The 20,745-nt window shown below is 45.6% G+C and overlaps 1 protein-coding gene across 1 annotated transcript in view; it reads right to left on the bottom strand.

Annotated features, from left to right (window-relative positions):
* ARHGAP31 (Rho GTPase activating protein 31) overlaps nt 1-20,745 on the bottom strand; it is a 60,637-nt gene that overhangs the window by 23,380 nt on the left and 16,512 nt on the right. The window contains exons 2-3 of the mRNA XM_009102566.4: nt 717-819; nt 85-229 (exon numbers count right to left, since the gene is read on the bottom strand). Of these exons, the coding sequence (XP_009100814.1) occupies nt 85-229; nt 717-819 (248 nt within the window). The remainder of the gene's footprint in view (nt 1-84; nt 230-716; nt 820-20,745) is intronic.

Here is a 20,745-nt window from a genome sequence, read left to right on the forward strand (position 1 = left end):
GAGTGAATCCCAAACAGCTGTCAAGGAGGAATCTGCAGCACATCCACGCTGCTGGAGAAGAACAAGAACAGCCAAGGGTCTTACCGTGAATTTCTTGTAGAGCTCATAAGTGAGGAGAGGGTTGGGCAGTTCCCTGAAGTACAGCTTGCAGAGTGACCCCACACAGTGGATGTCCTGGAGGTAAACTTCCCTTGTCAAATCTGGGCATTGGTCAGAAACAAACTCTTGTCTGAAACAAAATGGAAGCACAACAATATGGGTGAATGAGAGGTGTAGCAGGCCAGTACTCCACCCTAACTACTCATTTACAGCTAGAGAAAAAACAAATGGGAAAGCAGAGATGTCTCTTCAGGTTGGCCCTATTTGTGTCCCAAGTTCAAGTCCCTGAGGTTTCTATCAGTCTCCCTTATCCCTTACTCAGGGAGTGGATCTCAAACAGATAAAAGAGATTACTTTGTCCCAAAGTGAGAGAGAGTAACTCAGTACTTGCACTGAGACCCTCCTTGCCTTTTCCACTAATAGATGCAGATGGAGACAGAGGTTTTTGGGCTAATCCCTAAAACGTTGTCTTCCCCTGTTAGCAACTTCAAAGACAGTTTATCTTCTGCATCAGTGTGGAGCTCTGTTGGCCACGGTCTGTACCTGAGGGACTAGCACCAAAAAGGTGCTGAGCAATGTCCCTGAATCCCTCTGACACTCCCAGACATTGCCCTTACCTCAGTTTCTGTATGTTGGATGTCACTCCTGAGAGCCGGTAGATCCCATCCACGATGCCATGAGTCTCAATGAACTCCGCACAGCTCTTCAGCACATAAGGGACTACGAGAGGAAAGCAAAGCAAGATGCCCAGTGAATACACACTGACAGCTCCCACAAGTCACCACAGAGGAGACAGCTCCATGAAAAAACAACAGGGAACATCCACATTCAGGGAACATCCATCTCTGTGGATGCAGGGAAGGGTACAGCAATGAAAGAAATAGAGGGCAAATCAAAAATAGCCCCTGCAAAGTGGCCGTGAGGATATGCTGTGGTTGTGCCATGCAATGCTCATTGACGTGTGACAATGACTGACCCTGAAGTCACAGTAACATAGCAGAAAGAAAGGTAGGGTTTCCCTCTCTTCCTTTTTATTCCAAAATAAAATAAAATAAGCTCTTTCATTCTAATTGAAAGCATGTGGTAAATCTTGAGGTCCTGGGAACCTCCACCCTCCTCAGTATAGAGCTCCAGCCTTGCTGAATTGTGCCAAAAGGTCTCATTGGCTTGGATAAAAATCAGAGAAGCATTCACACTTCCATATAAGCCTACATACCGACAGTTTAGTGCTCATAAATCCCACTGAGGGGGGATAAAGTTCAAATATTGACTAGATCTGCACACTGACAAAACCTGACATTGGCTTCAGAAGAACTCCATCAGCATAACTAGACAAAGACTTAACCAGTCTTAAAGCTGAGAGGAGCCTGAGGCACAACATTTACATCCAGACTTGGACCCAAAGTATATGTTTATTTTTCTCCCCATTACATAGGTATAAGAAGCCCCCATTCTCTTGGTCAGATCAAGGCTCCCTGTCCCCAGTACTATAACAACCCAAGCTATAACAATAACAGTAAGAAAGCCCTTCCTTATTAGGTGCTAGAAACTACTGTGTATTTAATGCAATGCTTCACACAGCCATAGGCACAAGTCGGTAAAGGCACAAGTCAAAAGTTCCCTGCTGTAATGCTGACTCTGCTGCACTGCACATTTCAAAAGCTGTAGGGAGAGAAACCAGCTAAGCCATAGATTTGACTGGAAAGCCAGGCATAGCAATTACTGCATCTTTGTGACACCCCGGAGACAATGCCTCTGGCTGGACTTTCCCTGAGTCCTTCTGCTCAAAGGTCAGGACTATAATGGCATATTAACATGTGATTCATCAGATGGCATCCAAAGACAGCCCTCCAACAACAGCCTGAAAAAAACAGTGTGTTTTGTTACTTTATTCTTTCTCATGGGAGCCACTGAGGCCAGAGCCAGTATGGGTGGACCTGTCCCTGCCAAGCACTGCAGGGCACAGGCTCTGGTGAGAAGGGCTCCAAGCTTGCACCCACCTCAGGGACACACTGCTACTGAGCCAGTCAGTCAGGGAAGTGCTGCCCTTCCGCCTCCTGACTTGCTGAGGGAAGTAAAGAAGAAGTCCTTTCGTGTGTCCCTTCTCTTGTCTTTTGGCCAGCCCAAACACAGGCGTGCACCAAGTCCCAGTGATTCCTTGGAAGCCTGAATGGTCCAAACAGACTAATTCTTCTCAGCCAAAGGAACTTCTCCAAAACAACAGGGAAAAACTGACTTCATAGTTTTTTGGTCAGGCACTCATAACATGGGTACGTTGGTCATGGTGTGTCACACTCAAAGCCCTTTGTGCTGACTTTCAAGACCCTCAAGCTGCTGGGTGGAGCTCAGGGCAGAGGCCCTAAGCCTACAACAGTGTTCATTAAACCATGGAATTGCAAAGAGAACAGCTGAAGTCTACAGAGTGAAAGCTTTGTCCACAACAGTCACAGAGCTATGGTATTCTCTCCTCATGGCCTTTGCAGGGAAAGGTGCATCAGAGCCTTCCAGAAAGGAAAGAACCTGGGAAGCATTCCTTTCAGTGCATGCAACACCTACTTGCTATGAGGGCTGAATGGTGTGGAAGGAGACAGAGCAAAAAAAAAGAAGCACTAAATTTCTTTAATAACTTTTCCAAGAAAAGTCCAAGTGACACATCGAAAAAAGAGGACCTTCCTATCTCTAAGTCCTGATTATCTGCAACTGCAGTAGGGAACTCAGATCATATGATGATGAGAATGCTAAAAACAAGAGAAAGACAAATTACTTCAGGCCTCATTTCCATTTCTGGAAAATCAGGCTTTAACATCTTTATGGTAAAAGCTATGCATACATGGCATATTAAAATTTCCTTCTTGGTAGGGGTCTTGGAATAAATGACACGTAACCAGCAAAAATAAAAGTTAGGCAGATCCATGTCCACCTCAGATCTGCCTGGGTGAGGGAATAGAAACCATTGAACTCCGTGCAGCCCAAAAAAAGAATTAATTGAACAGAAAACATATTTGATCACAACAGGCACATGACAAGGTTTGTCTGAAGGTTAACAGTCTTTCATGGAGACAAGCCTCATATGATGGTGCCTGGCTGCCAAAAAATGGGGTACATACACAAAGCATGCTTTATTAGATACTTTTTAAAACCTCAGCATTAAGAATAAGAAAACCAACTAAAAATGCAGATAGTGATGTTTGTTGTGACTAATTTGACCTCTTGAAAGTAAGACCTATTAAATCACACCATTTTTTGGCTGAGTTCTAAGTTTCCTTGGAGTAAATTAGGTCAAGAGGCCTCAGGCAGGTAAGCAAATCCCCTGTATAGAAGAAGAGAAGGCTAGATCCGTCTGTTGAGGACTGGTAAGCAAAAAACACGGGCCTGAGGGGAACAATCTGTAGCAAATGTATAAAATTCAACCCATTTTTAAAAGTGGGTGGAAACTGCACAGCAGAGACAACCTTTAGATTGCAAATAGGCAACATACACTGAGCTCTGCCAGTATCTCTAACTGCAGCCCTGCATTTTTCCTTGCTTTTCCAACCCTGGGCTTCCCACATATCTCTGCCAGTGCCCTTCACTCATCATGTAGAGGATTTCGGGCCATACCAGGTCTTTGGATCATAGGAAGAGAAACAGTCGGTTACACCAAAATTTGTGGCAGTTTTTTGATGTCAAAAAAAATCCCAAGGAGGACACTTTTCACGTGCAACTGAAAATTACAGACTTTGACCTCAGATCCCTGGAGGTGAAGGGACTACATTGACTTCCTGCAAACCAAGCCCCTAAATGCAGCACTTGTATGGAACTGGAGCATAATAAATGTTTTCTTTGAGCAGGACCTGTATCTCTGACATTCCTGAGCAGCTCTGATCTCCTACAAAGCTTAGCCTTTTGGGCTTTTGGGGGTGGTGAGGTTAGAGCAGCAGTGAGCACCTCTCTTCCACTTCCAGGAGTTTCTGGGCTGGCAGGATTATTTCTTTCATGGCTCCTGATGAACTGAGGCTGGGATCAACCCTGACTGCAGGAAGGTACAGGCTCTGGCATGTGCTTTACAACAGGTCTCTATCAGAGTCACAGGGCATGTAAATCACAGGGCTTCCCAAAGGAAGATCAGACATGGATGGGGATTTAGTAGGGGCTGTACATGCAGGCACAGAAAGGACATGGGGGGCAGGGAATCCAATCTTGACACTCCTATAATTAACACAGTGCTGGAGGCTTAGGAGGCTTAGGAGCTGGAAGGGGCAGCTGGTGTCACACAGACCCTGCTTGTTCTGCCAAACAGCCAAACTGTCCTCGTTTAAAACTACAATAGAAACCAGATGGAAGAGGACAAGAGAGCGTGGAGCAAGGCATCAGTCAGAGGGGAAATTGAGTTATAAACACACTGCACACAAAAGACAATACTTCTCTTCCCCTAGACAAAAATAAACCAGAAGGACAGTCGCAGTAACTCGTTCCACTCTCACTGGGTATCACCTCCAAGTTCAGCGGACACAGACGTGCACCTTCACCAGGGTCTTTGCCAAGACAACAGCTCATGCCACCTCCTTTACACTTGTCTGCCACTCTGGCTGGGTCAGGCACCACTTCTCCTCCTTCTGATGCTCCCAGCTTCCAGTGGCAGCAGTGGGCACTGAAATTCCCACCTCCAGCACTGCTGGCTCTCCCTTCTCCCGTCCCTTCCCAGCCATGGTGCTGCCACCCACCAAACCTCCCCACCAGCAAGCAAGGTGCCCATTCTTTGCCAGCCTGACAAAGGCTCCATCTGGCACTGGACTGAGCATTTTGGATCCCCAAGCAGCCCAAGCTGGAGAGGCCACTAAGAAAAGAGGGAGTGTCCAGTGGGAGGATGCCCTCCTGGCCTCCCACCAAAGCCAGCAAAGAGCAAAGGAGATGCTGGTCCAGCAGGAGATGCAGGCAATATCCTGTGGCTTTCAGTGCCACCTTCCAGAAGAAACTCTGAGTGTCTATGGGGTACAGAGGGACCCAGGGAGAAGGTTGCTGAGTCAGACACCCTACCCAGTCAGTGTGAATAGTGCTCAGTTAGACAGTAAGTCAGCTAACCTGGACTGGGCCATGTGCTCAGGGTACACTGCACTGAACTGGACTGAATAGCAGCACACTGAATTTTCTACTTTACCCTTCTATTATTTTCTCAGAAAATATTTATCAGAAAAATTTTCCACCTTATCTTTCTGTTATTTTCTCTTTCTTACTCCTAGTAAGGATAAGCACTGGTGACAGACATGCTCAGGGCCTCCTTGGTAGCTGGTTTCTGCCACAGGGTGGAGGTTTTATGTCCTCTCTAATTTTATTTTAATTTTAGTTCAGCTATTGGGAGGATAAATGCAGACCTTTCATTTCACCTGGAACACCAACTTTTTGATTTTTGACTTGCAGGAAATAGTTTGGATTTTTTTTCGTTTCTCCCCAGTAAGAATCCTGCACCATAAAAAAAAAATGTTGTAGACATTTTTATTTCATCATTTTGGTTTTGTATTTTTTTTAATTTTCTTCAATTACCATCAATAGTAGTGCATGCATCCTATCATGCTATGTCAATACCACGACAATAAAGGTCAAAAGTCTCCTGTTTCAATTTAAATGACTAAAATAGGAAATACTTCCTTTTAAAAAATGTTTCAGTCTGTACTAAGCGAGAGTTGTTATTTTGCACAAAATAATAATGAAACAGAACAAACTAATATATTCAGTTGGCCTCCTAATCACAGGAAAGGAACAACACTGTACAAATGGCAACATACTTGACCATCAGTATGTCCGATATGATATTTTTCTGCATTTCCTGACTTTCTACTGTAAATCACGAGTTTTAAAGCTGATTCACTGTATTTTTTTTTTTTCTGACATTTTTCACTAGGCATAAGGTTGGTTGAGAAACAGACTTGAGAGCGGATCAAGCTGTGCTCTCCTCTCTGCAGCTCACCTGAGCCCTGGTGCAGCACATCAGTCACAACACCAGATTTTCTCCCAGTGCACTGCCCTAACCAGTGGCAGCTAAGGATAAATCCTGCCTTCCCACCACGTAGCATTTCCTTTGCCTTCCACTGTTTCCTTGCCAGCAGCAGCCAGGAATGGAAGGGACCACAGCATCCAAAATCCACACAGAGGGTCTCTCCTGCTCAGAGATGAAATTGGCAGAGCTGGGAAAGGGGATGGTTTGCCCTGTCAGGACATCAATGCTACAAGGACAGAGGTTTCCAGGATGTCTGTGCATACTTTTCACCTGCAATAAATTCATTTTACAGAATCAAAAAAAAAAAAAATCCAAAACCTGTTTCACTCTCAAATTCCAGTGTTGAATTTGTCTGTTAGCTGTGGCTAAGGTGACACAACCCCTCCATACACACACCCACACCTGTATTTGAACAGCATGAGACAGTAAACAGCACCAAACAGGCTTAAAAACAAACCAACTTGTTACAATTCACCTTGGCTTTTCTCCTTTAGCTGCCATAAAAACAGTTTAAAAGGATGAATGGTTGGCACCAAGGTGATCCTGTCCACATGGACAGCACAATTTATTCACTGTAAGTCACACACTTCATGTGTTTTTTCCCCTCTGCTTCTGTGAGAAATGGCCCTGCAGAGTCACAAAGGTTATCACAAGAGTGCTATTCCCTGCCATGAAAGCACTGTCCCATCACAGTTGTGATTTGGTGGGCAAAAATGTAGGAAAAACAGATCTCAAATCTGTCAGATGCTGTGAGCCATCACCCTCCATGGCCTGCGTGGGAAGTGGAAGCACTGAGTGCTCTTTGGGATGTGGCCTTCTGATTTCAAGCACACGCATTTCAACACAACCTGCCGGCTCAGCTGTGAGTTTGAGTGAAGCCAATGGCATCACCATCAAGGATTTTTTTTTCACACATTGATATTATGCCCAGCTTACATCTAACATATCTGAATAAGACATGTAGGAACACCTGATTTTCCAGAGCAGATCTGACAACTGTGATGTTAGAAGCAGGAATGAAAAAGCCCTTGGCAGACCCAGCCAGCTCAAGACAGCACACACATCAAAGAAAACCTAAGAGAAAGCCCTGCCAAAGCAGCCACAGAATGCTGACTCTCAGCCCTGGCGGTCACTGTGCCCCTCTGAAGTGTGACTTTACCTTGACAGAGCTGGCAAATTCTGTCACGCAGGCACTTTTAAAAGAGGTTGTACTAAACACTAGGATAGTTTTGTTAGGAAAACATCCTGCTGAGAATTTCCTGCAAAAAAAGGACCAGATAACAGAACAGGATATCTCCACTCCTAACTTTTATGACTCTGTGGTACAATCACCTTGGAAAACAGTGGCTCAGGTTCAGCATAGCAGGTCAATGAGCTGTGCACGTCCTCAGCTAACCATTCAAATCCTAACAACCCTGATCCACAACAGATTAGGGTGGATATTGTACAGCATTTCGTTTACCACATCACAAGCAATCAGGATAAATAATTCTGGAGATGGGAGTAACTGGACAATTTATGCTGTGTCTGGGAATGGACTCGGGTGTAAGTATAGAAAGCATCAGAATAGTTTTGGAGCTGCATGTAATGAATTGACCTCTGTCTTGGTAAATGCCTAGATACTGTGATGATAAGCAAGATGTAAGACAGGAATTCTGCCATGGACCTCGATTCCAGTGACAAGTACTAAAACCACTAACAAATCCAAATGCTGCACCAGCTGATGGAGTGCAGGAGAAGGGCAATGCCGATGCTGCAGCTCAAGGGAGCTGGGAGAAGCAACCTGCCAGGGAAGAGCCCAGGTAAGTGTTGGGTGATGGGATGGAAAGCCAGTAATGTAGGCTTCATCTGAAATCTCTTGAGAGCCTGCTGTCTTTCATCCAGATTGATAAACAAGCTCATGGTATGTTTTCTGCATCATGCTTTCTTTTCTTCTTCTGCTCTCCTCTTAAGCATGGAAATCCAAGTAATCAATGCTAACCCACTTAACTGCTGGCAACAAAGCAACAAAATTATATGGACTCCATAAGTTTCTTCCTCCTCTAACCAGATTTTGATCTACATGTTTTCATTTAAAAGAGCTTCAGAAGAAAGTTTAAAATCAAGCGCATCTTTTACCTGGGCCTGCCACCTGATGTAGACCAGCTCATTTTCTTACAATCCCAAAATTACTCTGGAGGCAACTTGTAAGGTTTAATACATGCTTTTTGACTGTAAGGATGTAAAACCCAAAATTTCCCTTGACACTTTGAGATTCCTACATGGGATTCATAGGATTCCAGAATCAGGAGAGCAGCAATTCAAGGGGATCAATGCTCCCTACCTGAGTGTCAGTGTTAGTTTGTCCCTTAGTCCTTTTCTACTTGGACTCTAGTGTGCTAGGCAATAGGGATTCCAGGTTTCTCTTTATAATACAGACTTTTGAGGCTGATAGAAGGAAATTCTGAGTGCTTAGGTCTTGATCTGCACCTGAAAAATACCAGTAACTAGTTAAACAGTTTTGAAGTCCTTTGTACTATGTCCTTCACAAACACTATCTCCATACACACTGAAATCTGTAGCAATCTCTAGAGGACATGGAATCTGCCTGCAGTTTCTGTGCTGCTCTGTAATGATCTCTCACTGCCCAACAGATCCCTACTTCACTTTTGTAGTGATGGCATGGTGACAAAGCAACAAAGGTGACAAAGCAACTAATTCCCAAATAAATGCTCTTGGAAGGCTGCAGAAGAGACAGGATGAAGCAAGGAACTGGGCTGTTATCTCATGAACACCCATGCTGCAGCAAAGTGGGCTGCTCTGCAGTTCTCTCTGCTGTTCTTTTCCAGGAAATTTCTGGAATGTGCAATTTTCCTTCAAATGTGCAAGGAGAGGATGGAGGTCCACCACCACTCATGGTTTTCCTTCCATGCTTGCCACACATTCACAAGCAGACATGACAGCCACTTCCAAGCTTTAAAGCACACATCCAGCTGTGCCAGCTAACTCAGGATGGCAGTCCAATGAGCTCAGGGGTGTAAAAGGGAGAGCATCACCCCACTGAGAGCCCAGGGTATCGTTCAGTAGCAAGGTACAAACTAACAGAGAAGCTGGTCCTGGACCAAGCTCTCGTGTGGAAGAAAAATGGCACAGTTGAGTCTCACAGAACTTACTTATATCTTCTCCCTTCTTTTTCTTTTGCCCTCTGCCACACTGATGGACTGATGCAGACTGACACTAGGTTATGCAGCAATGTTCTTTCACTCAGGCCTCCCCCTGATCTTGCCTCTAGGGCTCTCCTAGTCAAGAGCGGTACAGCAATTTCCAGAGGTTATTCCAAATGGGCTGTTTTACAGACAGTCAACAACTTAGGGCAAAGAGCAGGAAAAATCACTGAGGATCATTACATATCTCAGGCAGACAGATGAGGAGCCTGAATGCAAACCCATAACATCTGCAAATGAGAAGTGAAAGGCAAACGAAAACAGACTTTTGCAAAAAAGTAAATACAGCTTTTTGATGTCAGTCTGATTGAAAACAAACATGCAAAGGCACTAGCAATAATCAAGCATTATAATTTGTAGCCAAGCAGCATCAAATCCATTCCATCTTTGCTTAGTTGCTGAGCACATATTTAGACTGAGTGTTTTCATTGTCAGGTTACCTGGGCCTGACCCAAAGAAACACACTCATACAAAAAAATCCCATTGGACTCCTCAGTATCTTCCACAAAAGAAAATAGGATCAATTTGTTCTAAACCCTCTCACCTTTTACTGTGACATGCAAATACTAGCAAAGGAGGTATACAAATGATAGAAGCATTTTCACCAGCTTTACAGGAGCACAAAATGATGGTGTGAGTTTCAGCACAGAGTGGAGAATTAAGACTTCTGCTGGCAATGGAAGGTCACCTAGAAATGCTCCCCCCAACCCTGCTCAGAGGAGGCTGAAAACAGGTCAGTATTTCTTTGAAGAGGATTAAGCTGTGGGTAACTCGGATTGCTGATGCTTTTCTGGTGAAACAAGGTGCTGTTCTACCCAACCTAAGTAGTGCCCTGGGTATACAATCACAGCAGTCTGTGGGCTCAGCTTCTGTGTCTGAAAAACATGGGGAAAATTCTGCCAGAAGCAGCATTTGATCAGACACACATAACTCTACACAAAAATCAGTGCATATATCAGCACATAAGTGCATATACATACATACACACACACAAATGAATGTATTTTTACACATAAACTATTTCAGTGTATGTATGCACTTGTGTGCCTGTGTGAGGTTTCATGTGCATCACCAGGAAATTCTTCTTAGAGAAACAGATGGGTTTCATTGAGTTGTCAATCAAAGCCTAACAAAGTGAAAAGATGTGAGAGTCATGCTAGGCCAGTGTCATGGGGGACACATCAAGACATGCTGGTCCTCTTGCTTGTTGTAGCGTTGCCCTGCTTGCTGCTGCTGAAGGCTTTGCTGGGTGAAGCACTCACTCACAGCCAAGGAAAGCTGTTGGTCTGGAGGACTGTTCCTCAGGCATGCATGGACATCTGCATCAGCAAGTCCAGAACCAGTCTCAGTGGACTGGTTTCACTCAGCAGTTTAATTAAGAAGGGCAGCCCGTGGGATAGGGGTCATACTGGCCACACCTTTTCATCTTCGGAGGCTGCAGAATACTCCAAAGTGTATTCTTACAGCCATCTTCACAAGGATTTTGTTTTCCTTTCCAGACACCAGGGAGGGTAAAGAACTCAAGAAAAAGCTGCTGAGCAGCCTGGCTCAAACATCTGCATGTGGTGCTGCTCCTTCAGGGCTTCTTGCAGAAACAGCAGGGAGCACAGCGCTGCTCCATCTGCCAGCCTTGTGGCACATCAGTGCTCACATATGTTGCAAGAGGGCAGTTTGCTCACTCTCCAGAGCCTGAGAGAATCAGCAAGGACAGCAAAGGAGGCAGAACAACATTTGCAGATGGTGTCACAATGCCTCCCAGCCTTCTAGAGGCTGAGCTGGGCTAGGATTGTTTAGAATGTTTCCTGCCATGCTCTTTGTGTCTGTCCACCTACACCTCAGGAGGTCAGCACACAACTATAGAGATGCACTCAGAGGACAAGGAATGGTTTCTCCAAGGCTAAGCTGCAGGGACTGGACCTCTGCAACTGCCTGCCAGAGATGGAAGGGCATCAGAAATAGAAAATAATTCTGTCAGATGGTCTGTGATGAAAGGAGGCACAATGTTGCTTTTAAAGACACTAGTAAAAGAGGAAAAGAAATAAAGCTGAATAAAATATTCAACATGATGGTGTCTCCGTACTTCTCAAGAAGACTTCCAACCCCTCACCTAGTAAGGACGAGTCAGGAAAGATCTCCATCTACACAACACTCTTCTTTGTACTCCCAAGGCCTTTCTGCTCCCAGTGGTAGAACTGTCCCCATGTCTTTCTGCACAAAAAAAATCCTCCCAGTTCCACAGGGGATACAAGCCTCTTGCTCCCTTCACCTCTCCATAAATATGCATGCCATGGGTTATCAAACTAAGGGTCATTCTCAGTGCTAACAATAGGAAAAAAACCCAATATGAAGCAGTTACTAAAGCAGTAAATCTAATCACTTGGCAATTGTGTTCCTTGGTTTCCAAGCCCTCCAACAGATTCCTGATATATTCCATATTTCACACTTTATTTTGTTTTCCATTTTGCACAGAGCAGGCTCTGAAGCAGTATGAAGAAAAACAAGTTTCCCCTCCCCCACGTTTTTCCCCCCATGCTATCTGTGCTCCAAGTGAGGGCAGGTAGTGCTTATCATTTCCTCTGCACAGCAAACACCAGGGTGCATGCGTTTCCTGCTGGCCAGTCCTAAACTGCGAGCTGACATTGTTTTCAAGGCCCCCCTCTCTCAGAGGCAGGAGCAGCTCTGCTGCACAGCTCTTCCTGTTGATGTCAGGCTCCTCTTCCTCCTAAAGCAAATGGGCTTCCTGACGGCATCTGTGTCCTTTTCCATGAAGACTAGCAGGAACCATTTTCCTACCCAGTGGCCAGGAAAAAAAAAATAGTACTGGAGAAAGAGATGTAATAGGGAGGAGCAGTGGTGGATGGCTTTTTTTCCAGTCTTGGAGAACATCTGGGGTCCCTCTCAATGAGGAGGAGGGAGAAGAGATAAGAGGTCAAAACAATACGGTTATGTCTTAGGGATGCTGGTATTTTGCAAGTAGCAGAAAATCACTTATTAGCAGAGACCATCAGAGACTAATTACAGCTGCCGATTTCCCACTGCTAAGGAATGTAGGCTCACAATAGAATAGCTACAGCCACAGCCCCTGTGTTCCAGCAGCGCTGTCATAAGCTGTGGGAAATGCCAAGACCTTTACACCAGACTACTGCCTTCCTTTTTATTCTCCCAAATGGAGGAATCACTAACACTGCCAGTGCTGTTTCATCAGCAGTGGAGAAAATGGGTGACGAATGTGCAGAACACAGCTCACAGCAAGCTGAATCACTTCAGCTCCACAGACTGCCATTGTGTGTGTCACTGCCACAGCAGAGAAGAGGAAACCTAGCCAGACGTCATTTCAGGCCTCCCCCAGCCCATGGTATTCAAGGTTTGCATCGTCCCACTAGAGAAGCCAATGGGCTTGTCCCATCTCCCACCTGGAAGTCTGCAATTTGCTCCACAGTGTAAGAAACAGTCATGGAGCCAGAGGCTACAGGGACACACAGCAGGGCAGAAGGTGAGGAGCACAGCCAGAGGGTAACAGTGCTGCCTGCCCTTCACAGGATTTCAGCCACAAGGGTCCCAAGGCTTCCCTCACAGAGCAAGGAGTTGGGTCCCCTTAGGACACGCACCCCAGCAGGAAAGGATTTCCCTTGACTGGGGAAATGGAGCCCCCCAGCATTTTCTATATCACATCCCCACCCCTTTATGGATGTGATATAGCCAAACAGGCGGGGTGGGGATGGTGTTCACTAAGGAGCACACAGCATTAACCAGAATAGGACCTGTTCCTTAGCAGACTGTCTAGAACTAGTGCTCCTAATGGTCCTCTGGGATGAGTCACAGGTGTATGTCAATAAAATACATTCTTATAATATGATTTTCTCCTTTGTTTCCTATCTGTGGTCTAGTCTGGTGACACTGCAGTAACTAAGCAAAGGACTATACCTGCAATTTCTGTCCATAATTTACCACACAGCCCAACAAAATTATTCCAGCTGCACACAACTATAGTCAACAGCAGATGCAGCCCCAAGTCTGGCAGAGCCAGCAGAGCTGCAAGAGAGTGAACTGGGGCTTAGTTTTCCTCACCAGAAGAAATTCTTACTCAAGGTGCAGTTGCAAAATCTTAAAGGCTGGTGAGGGTGTAAGATGCAAAGGAAAAAAAGCCCACCTACATTCTCCCAGCAGGAGCTGGCCAGGGCTGCTGAAATTCGCAGTGCTGACACTGGAGCAAGCATTCCCAGGCACGGAGGGTGTGCCCTGCATGGCTGGAGCTGTGCCAGTGCTCACACACCACAGTGGGATGGGGCACCAGGAGCTGCTGCGGGAGCAAAACCGCCCTTGGCTGGAGGGTGGCACAGGACACACAGACCCCACCGAGCCCACATCTTCCTGTCGCCCTCTCCCCGCTCTGAGTACCGCCTGCTGTTCCTGAATGAATTACCTCAATCCCTCTTAAACAGTGTACCGACCAGGAAAAGGGCGTGGGGATTATTAATGGAAAAATCCTTGAGTCTTTCAGCCCTGCAGTGTGGCTACAGTTACAAGGAAAACAGGATACGTGCGGAATATGGGGAGGAGGAAGAGAAAAGGAGAATGACCTGCAGGGATCAACTGGCGAGGGAGAACAAAGTGCTGGTGGTAGAGAGGCACAGCTGGCCCAGTGACCCGGAGAGAAATGAAGCAGCAGTGGTCTGCACAGGGGAGGCACAACATCCAGGGAAAGAGCTGCTTCAGGGTCATCAAGGGCTTGCAATTGTGTGAGGATATTACTGAGTAGGGAAAACCTCCTAGCCCTGAGACTCAGCATTTTGTAGGATTGCCTTCTCAGGGACAGGGTGGGAGGCAGGCTTCCTGGATATTCAAAGTCCGTCAGGAGATGACTCTGAACGGAATGGTTCTGCACTGGCCACTGAGACAAAGACAAAACCATCTCACCAGCCTTCCCATGTCATTATCAGGTGATGCCTTTTGAGCCACAGAAAGATTCCCTGGAAGAGTTTGCTGTGTTAAAGGAAAGCAAAAGTGCCAGCACTCACTACAGCAAGGGACGACCACAACCAGCAGCTGGAGTTTAAATTGGATACTAAAGCATGTGGGAAGAAAGGCCACTTGAAAATCATCCAGCTGAAAGATTTTCCAGTAGGAAATTGTGCGTTTCACAAAATCAAAATGTTTCACCAGAGTGCATGGATTCTGTTCAATTTTTCAACCAAACACTCAGATACACTGTTTCTAGAAGGTGAAATATATTTACTCCTTAATTGTTATTTTTAACTTAATTAAACCTTTTGGAGAATTTTTATTTAGGGGTAGTTTCTCCTTTTTTATTCCAGTTCTGGATGAAAGGAAGTCTTCTCGTAGGGGAAGATGGAGTAGAGTACAGTACAGTGCAAAACAGGAACCAGTTCTAATGGACATTGAGTGATATCATCAACACCTGCCTAGTGTTTGCTCCTCCCTGTACACTTCTGAGGATGGCAGCACTGTTCCTTGCAAGCTGAAGCCCAGAATATTGCATGTGTTTCTTGTCAATGAATGAGAAAAAAGGAGGTGAGTGTCCTTTGGTTTGCTTTTCAACCCTCAGGACACAGAACCCTCTCATTTGAAATCTTGCTTGTATGTCACGTCCCCCATTGTGAGGATAAAACCTCAGCACAGTCTCACAAAATGTGCTTTGCTTATGTCAGCAAAAATCTAAGCCCTCAGCAAGGAGTCATGAATTAACAGAGGATAAGGATCATTCTCATCCCATAGGTGCAAACAGGAGAAACAGAAATTATTTGGCAGCCTGAATCATGCACTGTGATAGTGGAAGATCTAAGGTTAAGAGACAGTTTTCTTGTATCTCAACTCCTGGCAAACAGAAACTTACCTTCAAAAATTCAGAAGTTGGTAAAGCCTGCAGAAATTGCAACTGGTTTGTCAGAATCACTGACCCAGAAAGCTTCGTTGAAAATTTCACACAAATGTGTTTTTCTGGAAGAGGATCAATTTTCCCCCAAGCTTCCACCAAACCAGAAAGAATTTCCCTAACCAAAGTCCTATCCTAAACCTGAACACACAGGCTGAAACCTCAGGAGATTTGAATCAGAGATCACTGATCAGATGGTCAGAGAAACCTTTTAGGTTTTTTGTCCTAGAAGTCAGCCGGTGCCAAAAGACCAGACTTCAGTAGCCCTGTTCCTGGGAATGTTTGGAATTGGTCCTGTGCTTTGTGGCTTGGTGTCACTTCTATAATTCTTTTCTTTTTTTTTTTTTCCCTCTTGAATGGTTGTCTCATAACTGAATACCACAATAGTCACAGGATTGTATCAAGGGGTCATCTAGGGAGAAACTGCAATATTTCGGGGAAGGGAGGTTGGGGGTGGGGGGTGGGTGAGGAGAGGCCTGAATTCCTTGCAAGAGATGCTCTTTCTGTTTGCATATCAGTTATCCCACGCTTCTTGCATTCCTTGTCTACTGACTTCCTCCATCTCCTCAGCTACCCATCGTTTTCCTTTTTTCACCTTTCGTTTTGATCTCACAGCACACTCAGTTTTCAGCATGATTTTCTTTCCCTGGAATTCAGACTCAAGCCCCACCTTTGGGACCTGGATGGAGGTTTAAAATCCCTCCCCAGCAAAAATGCACTTGGATCTGGCGTTTACAATTCAGGCCCATATCTTCCAACTGCAGCTCTAAACTGCATCAAAGACTTTTGTTCCTAGCTTTTGTTCCCAGCCCTTGTTCTCTTCTCTGTTCCCTTGAAATGTCAGCAAACATGATGGCTTTGTTGGTGCCGTCAGGGTGGTCTGCCCGCTTCCCACGCTGGCCATGCGGATTGGCCAGCCATGGAGCAGTCAGCAGTTCACTGGATGTCTCCTCTAGGATGTTGTTGTTCCTCACACCAGAGCAGTGGCCTGAAGCAGCAACACTGCCATGAAATCAACAGAAAACAAATCCACCTCCAGCTGCCCTGGCACAAGGATGTGCAGACTGTTCCAAACCAGCAGCTGCTGATGCTACCAGGCACACAGGAAAACCATGCTGGGGGCTCAGGGCTCTCCTTGGATATTGGGATGGATATCCACCCCTTCAGACATATTCCCTGCTCTGTCTGGAGGAAGAGTCCGAATATATGCATTACTGGTGCCTCCTGAGCCAACTGACTGCAGGGCTGTCAGAACTCAGATTTCATGACTGTTCTCAAATCCAAGGTTACATGTGTCAGGGTACGGACAGGGTGGCCAGGCATATCCTGCCCCAGAGACTTCCCCAGATGTCCCCAGGACTGCTCTGAGATGACCTGGGACCTTCCTGACCCATGTTGCTCCCTCTAAGATTGCAGGAGTGTCTGTGCTGAGTCCAGCAGGCTCTGCCTGACCTCAGGGAACTGCCTGTAAAATGAGTCTGCCTGCTGTCACAGCATCCCAGGGCAGAGTTCTTGGGAGGAAAGGGGAAAATAAACTGAGGCAACTACCAACCACAGGCCATTTCTTTCTGCCCCATGACTGGAAACACTTTTAGCCTGCACTCCCCAATAAGGGCTGCCCTAGCACTGCTCCTCAGCCCACCTGAACTGTTTGTACCAAGGGGGACCTTCAGGACTTCCAGGGCTTTTGTCCTGCTCTCTCTCCGCTTTGCCCACCAATATGCTGCAAAATTTTGTTGTTCTAAGATAGTATGTTTGGCTTCAGCCTGAGAAGCCTAAGCAGCACTGCTCGACTGCACTTTCCTGGGAAGCATTACGGTAAGGATGTGATCCAATTTAGGAATGAGCTGAGGCTCTTCCTGCTCTCTGCTCTGCATCTCTCAGGTTCAGTTGATCTTTTCCTATCACAATGCTTTTCCCCCATTCTTTATTATCCATCAATTTTCTTCAATTACAGCAAAAAGGGACCCTGGCCAAAGAGGAATTTTGCTGCAAGTCTCACAAAAGATTGGTTTCATTCAAGGAAGGTCATTCTGTGTCAAGTGCACTCAAAACAGACAATGCCTTGTCTCCAGGTCTCCAAAACCTCCTATCCAGACACTGTCATCAAAGCTTTCAACTTGAGCACTCCTCTGATCCTTATCCAGCGTCACCAAGAGTTTCTCAGCAATGTGAGAAGAGTTCTAGGCCAACACAATCTACTTCTCTTGGAGCTGACGGCACCACTGTCTTCAATGTCAGATGCAGCAAATTACAACAGTTTACCTTCTGTTGACAAATCCACCTAAAATTTGGTTCTTTTTTTCATTCTTGGCATGAGTTGAGTTCTGGTACATTCCTTGGACTTCCCTGGAATTAATTCATGGCTCACTTTGGTAGTAACAGGGAAAGTGTGAATGTTGCAGAAACACTTTGCCACGAGAGAGATTTGCAAGTACCCCCATCACACAGAAGTTGCCTTTGAACTGCTGTTTCACTAACCTAAATCATAAACCCCTTTATGGCTGGGAATACTTTCTGTATATTCAGAGCTGAGTACTTCCATACCAGTTGGCTGCAATATCCCAGATTTATGCTAGTATCACTGGAGTCAGAGGCTGGCCCCATGCCATGCAGGCTGTGCCTCTGGAGGAGCTCAGTGGTAAAAGACAGCATGCTGAAATGGAGGTAAGGAGTCACAGGGCTACAAGGTGCAGGAGAAACCTTTCAGAGCCACAGTAACAAAATGAAGGCACTCTTTTTCTGACAGCATGAAAATCCCTTAAACTGCCAGTGTCTCACTGCGAGAGACCCGGTGTACCGAGCGCTTGAAAGGACACACGGAGTGATGAGAGCCCCGTGCTAGGGAAGGCTCATGGCACAACATACAGACAAGGGCTATGCTCCTAACTGGATGCCTTGACGTCTACAGCCCTGCTCCATCCAACTTTGCCACACTGCTCTGCACAGCCCCTTCTACTCCACAGCTTCATACACCAGAGGATGCCGGGCAGGGGACATTCAGTGAGGCCAGGTGTGCCTGTGGCCCACCAGAGCAGCTCATGAAAGGAGTTGAAAGGAAACACATCAATACAGATCCATGAAGTGCAGATACAGCTGCTGAGTCCTAAAGACCAGTGCCATCGTCCCCTAGGCACAGATGGCCCCGTGTAGAGACTGTGTTCACACACAGCATTTGGATCATCCCAGTTTCTAAGACGGCTCTGGGCAGAGATGGGAGATGGTTGTATGAATCCTACACATAATGCACTTCTCTTGATCTGAAATGCTGGGTATGATGGCCTGGTTCAGCTGCATAACCTCGTTCATAAACCAGTTTTCTTTGGAGTATGCAAGGAGCTATTTGGGTGGATGATGTCCTATTGGACTAGGAATGGAAGGGGAGATGGCAAAGTGGGTGGGAGTCACAGTCAGGTGTACACAGGCGAGCTTGTCCTGCTCAGAGAAAACTAAGGAAAAGTTGCAAAAGATAGTGGCGTTCTCAGGAAATCCAGTTTTGAATCTGGCTTGCCTCACCCTGACCTGAGACTCCTTTATAAATTACATCAGGAAGGCAGCACTGGCCAACAGAACACAACAGCTAATCATAAAATGCGAAGAATATCTATTATGCGCTCAGCTAGTGACATTTTAAAGCCTATAATTTTTTGCATCTGCAGTCTCCTGGCCTGTAGTATTTATTCTCTTTTCCCTTGGAGCCAAGCGAGAGACAGACTCAGATAAAAATCCCGAGATGAACACCCTGTATTTCAGGGAAATTGAAGTCAGGCGCCTGTACTTCAAATTCAGCCCTGATCAGAGCAATCTGAGAAGAGTAAGTTCAATAAATGAACAGGGCTTCAGAGAGGCATCTTCATCTCTCACTTTGGCTGAGACACAGCAAAGGCTCCAGAGAGCTCCAGAGTGTAATCCAGCAGGCTTCTAAGATATGCAAAACTCAGATGCAACTCAAGTCAGCTTTGTGGGCCTGTAGACCTTTGCAGACAACAGGCACAAGGTCTGTTTCTTCTGACTTCAGGCTTTGTTGGGGAAATTTCTTAACTTCAGTTTGGTAGCACTTGGGTAACGTCCATCCTCCTTTACACAAAAGCCTGGGCACTCCTGATAGGAACCTTCACAGAGGGTTTGAGAAAAAGCCATTGGAAAAACATGAATTCCAGAAACAGGAATGTTATAGCCTTGCTAGTGCAAAGGCAAAAGCCATTGTGTGCACACAAATTTAGAAGCAGCAAGGGCAAAAAACTTTGAAGGAAAACAGCAGTGATTTTTATTATTGCCTTATATGAGTTCAGAATGTTGCAAAGTTAAACAAAGCAATTATAAAGCTGGGTATTTAAAAATACCTAATGTTTCACAGTCTTCTTTGAGATGAATCAGGTATCCAAACATCTGGGGATTGCAACATCCATCAGGAAACACAGACAGATGAGACACATCAAGACAGGAAGGTTTAGGGCTGCCATTGGAGAGACAAGGAACAGCAGGAGATTCCCGCAGCTTCTTTTGGGTCAGAAATGTTAGTTCTACATGAATGTGTACACTAAACAAAAAGAGGAAGAAAAAAGAGAGAGCTAAAAAAGGTTTTTGTTAGTCTCCTGCTGTTCTGTGTCTTTCTCACTTTGCTCTGATCTCTCTGTACATGTCACTGGCTGGCAGGATGACTGCTTCCTGATTCACTATTTCATATTTAATTCTTTCTATATAAAAGGAATTTAAAGGAAATTATTACAAATAGTTTGGCCACACTGCATCAAGTCACTGGAAACTATTTCTTCATCCCTGACGTTCTCTTTTTCTTTTTCCCTCCTTTATTTTTTTTTCTCCTTTAAGAGAAAAGTTAGATGCTTTCCTAAACACTTTCCAGACTTGAGCTATTCACAGATTGCATGTGGAAGGCAAACACAGCCCAGGCCTGTAAGAAAGACTCTCTCATGCTGGTCACCCCAGTAGCTTGGGGCGTTGCAGGCGGTGTCCTCAGCAGTGTTTCCTTTCAGAGAGCTGTGGCTGCATGAAAATGCTTTGGGTGTAGCAATCCTGTGCTCATCCCACAGGCACTTCATGAAAGAGGCAACTGTTCCATGTGGGGAATTCAGAGAAACCTCTGGCCAGCAGTGGCTGCTGGAGGCACCCTGATTAAAGCCCCATTGTTTTGCCCATTCCAGCTAAAGTGCTCCCTGATGAAGCCCCCGTCTGTACAGCGGTTTGGGAAGAAGCAAATAAGTAAATAAAGTCGTTGCTGGGAATAACAAAGACTGGAGGAAGCAAGGAAAGAGGAAGCAACCAAAGAAAAAAATCCTTCAATTCACTACATTTCTCAAAGGCATATGTCCAGGAATTGGGTTTCTGGACTGTGTTTCTTTTGTCTTTCTGACTCCTGGATCTTGCTGTACTAAGGGCTTTGAGACACTAACAAACACTTTGCAAACACAAGAAGGGGTGTTGCAGGAAAAGGGCGTTGAGATCATACTTAATCAAACTTCCTTACATTTTGATAGCTACAGTACTGCTGTACAAGTCCTTCATCTCTTTGCCTTCACAGCTCTCCACAGCCAACACAGCTGAGCCACACACTTCAG

This window comes from Serinus canaria, chromosome 1, assembly GCF_022539315.1.
Source record: "Serinus canaria isolate serCan28SL12 chromosome 1, serCan2020, whole genome shotgun sequence".
Taxonomy (NCBI): domain Eukaryota; kingdom Metazoa; phylum Chordata; class Aves; order Passeriformes; family Fringillidae; genus Serinus; species Serinus canaria.